The sequence below is a fragment of the Drosophila innubila genome (assembly GCF_004354385.1).
Source record: "Drosophila innubila isolate TH190305 chromosome 2L unlocalized genomic scaffold, UK_Dinn_1.0 4_B_2L, whole genome shotgun sequence".
NCBI classification, from domain to species: domain Eukaryota; kingdom Metazoa; phylum Arthropoda; class Insecta; order Diptera; family Drosophilidae; genus Drosophila; species Drosophila innubila.
The window spans coordinates 26,184,630-26,193,545 of NW_022995372.1; the positions used below are offsets into that span (position 1 = coordinate 26,184,630).

Sequence of the window (8,916 nt, forward strand, 5' to 3'; positions counted from 1 at the left end):
TCTTGGCGGTCAAGTTGCATTTATACATCTTATTCTCTTGATCATAATTCTTATTGTGATTTATTTCTTAGTTGGGCTGAAATCCCGGCGGTACTGCAATACCAGGCCAACCCCTGACAGAGGTGGAGCAAGCTCCTAACACTCCGTCTGATGCCAAAAATCAGTTTAACATTTGTTGTCCTCCAATGGAGGAACTATCAGATGTTAAGCTGATAAGAACAGATACTACACATTTGATCTTAGCCAAAAGGCCGAGAAGCGATAACTTTAACGGTGTCAATGCCTACAACTCTATTCGTCGATAACTATAACGACTTGGGAATTATAAGCAAAATGTGCGTACAATGACAAATTTAGGGTAGCATACTTTAGGGTGCCATCTGAATGTGCCAAGATTTACTCGCTTCGCTCACCTACCCCCGGGAGGACTACAGTCGAGCACACTCGTCATTTAAAATCTTTTACTATGGGAGCCCGAACCGAACCACTTTTTCAAATTATAGGTTCATTAAAAAAAAATTTGACTCAAAGTTAAAAATATTCTAATCATGAAATAAAGTTACGTTATTTTCAATACTTGCATTTTGTGTATTATAGTATTAATACAAAATCTTGTGTTCAGGTGGTATAAAAGCCGGTTCGAACGGACGGACAGAGGCGGACACATCGACTCAAATGTTGATGCTGAATAACAATATATGTATATACTTTATAGGGTCGGAGATGCCTTCTTCTTCCTGTTACATATATTTCAAGGAACACAATATTCTCTTTTCCTTTATTTTTAGTAACTGGTATAAAAACTAGCTTTTTTAATATAATTTAATTCATTGTCAAACTGAAGTATGTTATCTTAAATAAGGGAGTTTCAACTATCTGTAATCAAGAAAGAGAATCAGAACTACTTTTATGTTTACTCAAATCTAAGTTGCTTCAATATTGTTGTTATCTAAATCTAGTCTGATTAACTACTTCCGGAAATGGTTTTACCTTGCAACCCATGCTCACATTTTGCCACCGCTATCTTTGACACCTAAAACTTTCCTCATTATACACATCCACACACAGAAGCTGTCGGGTGCCAACTTCCTGCCATTCTCAATCTTATTCTTACTTCCTAATTCCTCGCATACCCCCTGCAGCGCCCTTCAAGCCTCTCAACGCATCGGCACTTTCAATGACTTCCGTCATTGCCGACACACTCGACGTGTAAATTTGCATTTGTTTCTAATTACGGGAACAGCACTGTGGATGCTTTGAATAAATAGAATCGGAGAAGGCCTCGAACTACTTAGATACACCCGCATCTGGTGACGCAACCACATATACCGGTTGTGGCAAGTGCAATTTAGAAATTCAATTATATTTATATATTTTTATGAGGGTTGCCTCTCGCTTGAATTTGCCATAGACTCTGCCTTACCTGACACACGGAAACACTACAAATCAAGTGCCACGCACGCAAATTTCCCTTAATTAAAACTAAACTTTTAAGAGTTTGTCTTCAGTGTCTGCTCCACATACACACACACACATACACGTACACATTTGCACCCAAGACGAAAACTGTATTTCCACTCGTATCTCTATTTGAATCTGCATATGTATCTGCAACTGCAACTGCATCTGCATTTGCTTCCACTAAGTACCGCAAAATTGCTTGGTAGCAACTTAAGAAGTGCTGGATAGGGAAAGGAAGGGTATGTTTTGCATCTTCGACTTGTGTTCGTTGCCAGCATAATGCTGGCTAAGTACATTACTTGCTGGCCAAGTTTACTAGTCCTGCGAAATACTCGTGCAGAAGAGTCTTAAAATAATGATGGCTGAGCAAAGTGTGAAGTTAGATGCTTAACTTTATAAATAATAAGATGGTGCTTCACTACCAGATACACTTTAAGCAGCTCTAGAATAGGTAGGGACTGACTTTCCCTTGTTAATTTCATTCACAAACACCAATAATTAAAAACTTGAAATTATTGTTAATTATGCTATGTCAACATTTTGATCGGAGAGTCTTTTGTTCTGAAACTTTCTTGCTTGGATTGGGGCTGTAATTGACTGTAAGTGTTAGTTGTACACTCCAATGGATAGATTTAAAAACAAATATAAATATATGAGTAATTATGCATAATTCAAAAATGCTTTCAATTTATTAAAAGAAAAAAATAATAGAAAATTTGTAAATAAATAAATTAAATTGTTATATTTCATAAATAAGCAACATAAACCAATGTTTTTTTAACTTATGTAAATTCTATATTACATGTTTTCTACTAATGTAATGAATCTTCTCATACTATATAATAATGTTTTTTTTTTGTCCAGCTTAAAAGAACGAGTGGTTTACTGAGCTGTACAACGTATGTTAAGTATGGTATACACCTTAATGTTCTAAAATTTATATGGTCTTGTTGAGAATATGGTCCGATCAAATAAAAAACGTCGGTCAGGATATATACATAAGACAAACCCATACGCTATGTTGTCAGCTTAGAGAAAATAACTTAAAAAACAAAAAAGTTTTTCATATTTTTAACATTCTTTAGCCCTGTATTGTTTTTTAGGTACGCGGTGTAAAAACTACGCCATAAAAAAAGTGATTTTTTGTCATCATTTAAAAAGTGGGTTTAGTTGACGATACAAGAAAGATTTAACACAAAATACTCCTATACTCATAGACAAAAGTGTCAAGTCAATAAATTAGAGGCTAGCAATTAAATTGTATATATTTATATAGATCAAGCTGGCATTGTGTTAACTATCTTTTCAAAACCTTACGGAAATTACAGAGACTTGTCACTACACTCGGATAACAGACTTAACCAGGAAATCTCTGAAAGCATACCAAAATTAGGTATAGACACATCTAAAGCACATTAGCTTACTTTTGGCATTATATTGTTCGAAGTATAACTTAACTTTTGCAGAGGCAAGCCACTTGCTGCTTTATGGAATATCTAGCAATTGGTGATAAGATTAACATAAGGCGATCCGACGGATGCATACAATCCGCAACAGTCGGATTGAAGAGTATCGAGCGCCAGATAGTTACCGTTGAATGGACTCAGGGTAACAAGGTGAAAGGCAAGGAGATAACTTGGAGCTCGGTGCTGGAGTTGAATCCATCTCTTGCGAAAGGAAAGGAGAAGATCATGGAAATGGAACCGCTAAAAGTTGAGCTAAAGCCACCAAGCTATAACATGTATCGTAAGAAGTCCGGTAACAACTCCTTGAAGAAGCGTCTCCGTGCTGCTGGCAGATGCGATATGGTCATCACTCCGCCATCAGTAAAGCAAGCAAAGCCTTCGGGTCCCCCGATCTCGAACAGAGCACCGACCCCTTTCAACCGATCGAGTTCCTCGACTGTTGCACCCCGTTCCAGTGTTGTCCGTGAGGTAGAACGTTTGAAGGAGCAGCGGGAGCGTCGACGTGCTCTACAAGCAGAACAGCGCAAGGAACTTAGTGCCTTGAAGAGCAAGGATCCCAACAATCCCAACTGGGAAGTGGCTCTCATGGTCGGCAACTATCGCGATCAGTTGCAAATGAATCCATTGCGATGCCTGAGTCCACGCGGTGCACGTGTCCAACAGATCACAGTCTGCGTTCGGAAACGTCCAATGAGCCGACGTGAGTTGCAGTCCAAGGCCGTGGACATAATCTCGGTGACGAATCGTGGCTCATTGATCGTGCATGAGTTGCGTAATAAGGTCGATCTAACCAAGTTCCTGGAGCACCACAAGTTTCGCTTTGACTATACTTTCGATGAGGCTTGCAGCAATACTCTGGTCTATGACCACACCGCTCGACCCTTGATCCGTACCATGTTTGAAGGGGGTAATGCCACCTGCTTTGCCTATGGCCAGACGGGAAGTGGCAAGACCCACACCATGGGTGGTGAGTTCTGTGGCAAGGTCCAGGACTGTACAACTGGTATTTATGCCCTTGCGGCCAGAGATGTCTTTAATGAACTTAACAAGCCCAAGTCTCGTGAATTGGGTGCTAGTGTCACTTGCAGCTACTTTGAGATCTATGGGAGTAAGGTGAGTTAGTTATACTCTGTGCCAGGAATACGTTAGGAATTTATGTAGACGTGACAGACTCTTTTAAGTGTATATATCCTTGATCAGCGCCAAAATTTATATTATTTTCATTCGTGAACTAAATCATTCATTAAGTTCACTATTCAGTTAGTCAGTTGTCATGAACTAAGATCGATTTGGTTTCTATTCAGAGACCGTTAATCAAGAGTTATGTTAGCAAATTTTAATTAAATGCAAAATAATAATTAAATAACAATTTTTATTTTAAAGTTTTAAATAACACTTATTCTTGATTTTTTCAATATAAATTTAAAATTTGAGTTATCTTTGATTTTTAAATAAAAATAAAATAAAAATAAAAATGATAAAAAAAACATAGTTAAGTTAAATATCTTTTGATCCAATTGCTTTATTAACAAAATTAAAAAATATTCTTATTCTATGATTTAATGCTGGATTTGGTGCTTTTTGCTGAATACAGAATAAGAATATTGATAAATTTTTTTAATACAGCAACTGGTTCAAAGATATTCAACTATACTTTGATTTTTTTTTGATTTAAGAGTTATTGAATAACCTTACTTGTGACTTTTAAAATAAAAATAAACAATAGCTCTTATTTAAAATTTTTATTGTTATTATTTTTCAACTTTTACATAAAAATTTGTTAATTAGTTATAATTTTGCACTTTTGAAATAAAAATCAAAAATAAGTTTTATTTCGTAACTTTTAAATAAAAGTTTGGAAATAATTGTTAAGTTAAAATTTTAATTTTTAAAACTTATAACAGTTTATCCCTGTTTCTATTCAGTTGTCATATGTTCATTATTTGTTGTCATTTAGCTAGCCAGTTGTCATGAACTAAGATCGATTTGGTTTCTATTCAATGAATGAGTCATTCTGATCAGTTGGTCAGTTGCTTTTAAAAGTTGAGCGATGTAGAGCGGGCATTGAGACCGCTCAATTTGTTTAATTGAGATGATTTCACAACCATTCATTGATATTAAAATTTATTCGAGTTCCAAAATGTTCGAGTTCCAAAAAGGAACTTTATGTTTGACTTTAACTTATGTTTTCTACTACATGTTATTATCGGAATCAATAGTTGCCTTTTGCAATCATTTTGAGCACCTGTCGTTAATTTTTTCTCATAATTAATCGAGGTCAAATTAAATTTAATACTTTATTATTATTATTTATTTAATTATTATACATAAGTTCCTTATAATATAATAACTAAAGACTAGAGTACTAGCTACTGGGCCATCGACTAAAATTTAATACTATTCTCTGACCAACAACCGAAACTAGTGAGCTTGACTCAGTTTCTGATGCGATACATATGCTGGGCTTTCCATCCTCCATTGCAATAATGAAATTCCAAACTGAACTTCCTTTTTTTTTTTTTTGATATTTTAATAGAAATTAAAAGTAAATATCAAAAGCAAATGTTGCTTCGAATTTCAACGACACCAGGCCTGAAAAATAAAAACAATTTTTTTCCCAAACAACGGACCCACTGAACAAAATGAACTATATAACTTATGAAAGACTGAGTAAGTTCTCTCGTTCATTTCAATGACCCGTTCATTTAAACTTTTCAGAACGAAACGACCCAACTCTACTTGTAGGTTCCTGAATACTATACACAGATCAAATTTATTTTAAAATTTTGTTTTATTTTTAGAGGCCCTTGCCTACTATTAAGTTATGTGTAACCTGTTGTAATTCAATCGTTAGGTCTTCGACTTACTGTTGCCGGACAAACCGATGCTCCGTGTGCTAGAGGATGGACGACAGCAGGTTGTGATTGTGGGTCTAACTCAAGTGCCAGTGACCAAAGTCGAGGAAGTGTTGGGCATCATTGAGCAGGGCAATCGGGAGCGCACATCCGGCCAAACCTCGGTGAATATCAAGTCTTCCCGTTCCCATGCCGTATTCCAAATGTCCCTCTACATGCCCGGCTCCTGTGAGCCATGCGGCAAGTGCTCCTTTGTGGACTTGGCTGGCAATGAACGTGGCGCAGACACTCAGTCTGCTAATTTACAGACACGTCGCGAGGGTGCTGAGATCAACAAGTCTCTTTTGGCACTCAAGGAGTGTATTCGGGCTTTAAGTCGACACTCAACTCATTTACCATTCCGTGGGTCCAAGTTGACGCAAGTGCTGCGCGATTCGTTTATAGGAGGAGAGCAGAACAGGACTTGCATGATAGCCATGATATCCCCGAGCCTGACTTCCGTGGAGAATACTTTGAATACTCTTCGATATGCAGATCGCGTCAAAGAATTGGTGGCCAAGGACGATGATTTTGTCGACTATGATATGCCAACTGCAGACGAAGAAAAGAGTTGTGAAATGGATGATGATATGCAGGAAAGCTCTGGCTTTAAAGACGAGACAGAATCGGATTCGGATGACTCTGAAAATGATGTGCCGGATGAGCCAAACGGCTTTGTTGACTTTAACTCCAGCCAGACATCGGAGTGCCATAGTTCCCTCAACAAGTGTGACAGCTATCAGAACATTAGTAGCGAGGTTGAAAACGACATAAAAACTAATGCACAGACATTTGAATTGACCGATGTTATCATGCAACATGATGTGCTCTTCGACTACGTTACCAACTTTAACAAGGACTTCGAAAAAATCGCCACAGAAACTCCATCTGTGAAGAATATCCGCTTGACGAAGTTTTTGCAGGAATCGGAGTCCCATTTACGAGAACTAGAGGGTATTGTGAAGCACACATATAATATGGTCTCAAATTTTAACTCACAGCAATATCTCGAATGCGGAGGGGAAGATCATATTGAAGAGAATGTCGAGATGTAGATTGAAAACATAACCCATATTTTATTTATTTTCTATGGTACGTCATATTGTATGTATTATGTATTAAAAAATATAAATTATAAGCCTAGGACACACCTTTGGCAACCAATGCTGCAATCTTCAACCCATCACACATTTATCAGATCTAAAATTGCATTTAATTTTCCTTGTGTCTGACGGAAGTGCACTTGAAAAGAATTTTCCTGCTTCCAGTCTCTAAAAACTTTTCGCTTACATTTTTGATGAAATATGAATACGAGAATGGTAAGAAAGGAAGGGGCATTTGGACAGTCAATTGCTCATTGACTTGGCACAAGATACTTCGACTTTTCAGCTGCCGAGTTCTTGAGTTTACCCATTTCCTCTGTTCCGGATTTCGAGTGCTCAGTGCTCAGTCCTAAGCCCTGCTAACATGCTAAAGCCCAAATGCAGCTGTGACGACGACTTCGAGGACGGAGGATTGAGGGGTTGGAAAATAAAGTTGCGAGGGGGTAAAGGATTTTGAGTTTTTGGGTTAGTTGAGAGTTTAGTTTACGTGCGCGTGGATTTCAAGCTGTGCGCGCACATAAGTTTGCGGCTTAAGCATGTGAAATTCATATGAGCAGCAGCCGGATGGGAGACCCTCACCTATCTAGTTGTAAGCTCCAAGCCCTTGCTACCTGTATTCGCATAAAATACTCAGCTACCGTCGCCTAATGCATTGCCAACCTCCTAAATAACCCCCAACGAACCTCGCACGCATCCTCAGTTGAAAGTCACAGTCAAAAAGTTGCCACATGAAAAGTTCAAAATTAAACGAACATGAATTTTCTTCCAGAGTTTCCTTTAATGTGTTTCTTTGTTATACCCTTGTAGAAGGTATTATAGTTTTGTCACGAAATGTGTAATGCATAAACTGCATAGGCAAACCGGTCTGTTTTTAATGGAAACTAGTGTCTAGTGCCTCAGTACAGTAAAATCGGTGCATTCAATCATACAGCTGGAATAGCAACGATAAATCGAAATTTGAATACAGAGCTCTGGAAGGGTATCAAATATTGGTGTGCCGAAGATAACCAATCTTTATTGAAAACATCTGAAAACACACTCAATAAATATCAGAAACATAGCTTTTGATGACAACGCTAAGAGTGGAACAATGTGATGCATGCTTTAGTTAATTATGTTTTGGGCAACGGGGACTAATACAATATAATTTGGGTAACATTATTGAAAATTGACGGTAATTGAAATAAATTTGAACAAATTTGAATGCATGGCCAAGTGTCGTGTTGGGCAACCATCAAAACATCGAAAAGTGTTGAAACCAGACGTCAGAGTCAATGGCACGCGACGGGGCAACTTCCTTTCTGTTCCGAGGGAAGGTCCTGAAAAAACTTTGCAATTTGAATGAGGAGTCACAAAAGGGCCTATTAGACATTTTAGTCAAGCTGTGGAAAATTACTGACACGTTCTCTATGATTATGTAAGTACAGTGTTGTGATTTTGGCGATACAAAATTTAAGGAATCTTAAACTTCATTTTACGGTGAGCATGACGATAATATCCAATCCCTAACAATTATTTTTATCAATTTGCAATTTTCCCAAAATACTTATAATTTTCTTAATTCAAAAATGAATAGCTGTAAGACTTCTCTCTTAAATTTAAAACTGTGTATTACAGAATTACATATTCATTAGGTTTCAGAAAACGTAAAGCAATGATGACAAATATAGGAGGACCTTAAAAAAAACAGATAAAAGAAAAAAAATTATCATAGAACAATTTTTGAAGCTATTCTTTGACATCTGAAGCCCCATATGTATATGGTTTGGACCTTGAGCTTGAAAATTTTGCTGATAAGTGTAATAAAGATGTTAAGTTTTATACAAGTTTATGTATCGTCCCATCAGAATTAAAGACACATGGGTTAAACAATCGATCGGTTTAAGTAAGTGTTTTTTTATTGAAATTGCAAATGTTTTCTTTTCTCTTTAATTTAAAATCTAAATATAACATACTAATTCAAAATAAAACATAATTTTATTTTAAATTCAA

General features: G+C 36.9%; 2 protein-coding genes and 1 non-coding gene across 5 annotated transcripts in view; 2 read left to right on the forward strand and 1 right to left on the reverse strand.

The window, feature by feature from the left end:
• The window catches only part of LOC117781831 (mitochondrial carrier protein Rim2), a 30,336-nt gene extending 22,582 nt beyond the window's left edge, over positions 1–7,754 (forward strand). For all 3 annotated transcript variants that reach the window (XM_034618699.1, XM_034618700.1, XM_034618701.1), the window contains one exon: positions 7,744–7,754. The gene's annotated coding sequence lies outside the window, so the exon portion shown is untranslated. The remainder of the gene's footprint in view (positions 1–7,743) is intronic.
• LOC117782425 lies at positions 67–263 on the reverse strand. The gene has a single exon (XR_004617258.1). It is a non-coding gene; the product is annotated as a U2 spliceosomal RNA (small nuclear RNA).
• On the forward strand, positions 2,752–6,990 carry LOC117781830 (kinesin-like protein Klp59C). The gene is made up of 3 exons (XM_034618698.1): positions 2,752–2,854; positions 2,928–4,040; positions 5,782–6,990. Exons 2-3 carry the CDS (start codon positions 2,949–2,951, stop codon positions 6,874–6,876), a joined length of 2,187 nt encoding a protein of 728 aa, XP_034474589.1. The 5' UTR covers positions 2,752–2,854; positions 2,928–2,948; the 3' UTR covers positions 6,877–6,990.
• Positions 7,755–8,916: the final 1,162 nt, after the last annotated feature.

What these genes read in the sequence shown, in the direction of transcription:
- LOC117781830 (XM_034618698.1), top strand. Translation starts at nt 2,949, where the DNA reads ATGGAATATCTAGCAATTGGTGATAAGATTAACATAAGGCGATCCGAC. An exon ending in TTGAGATCTATGGGAGTAAG is followed by an intron (nt 4,041 to 5,781) that starts GTGAGTTAGTTA and finishes TTCAATCGTTAG; the next exon opens with GTCTTCGACTTACTGTTGCC.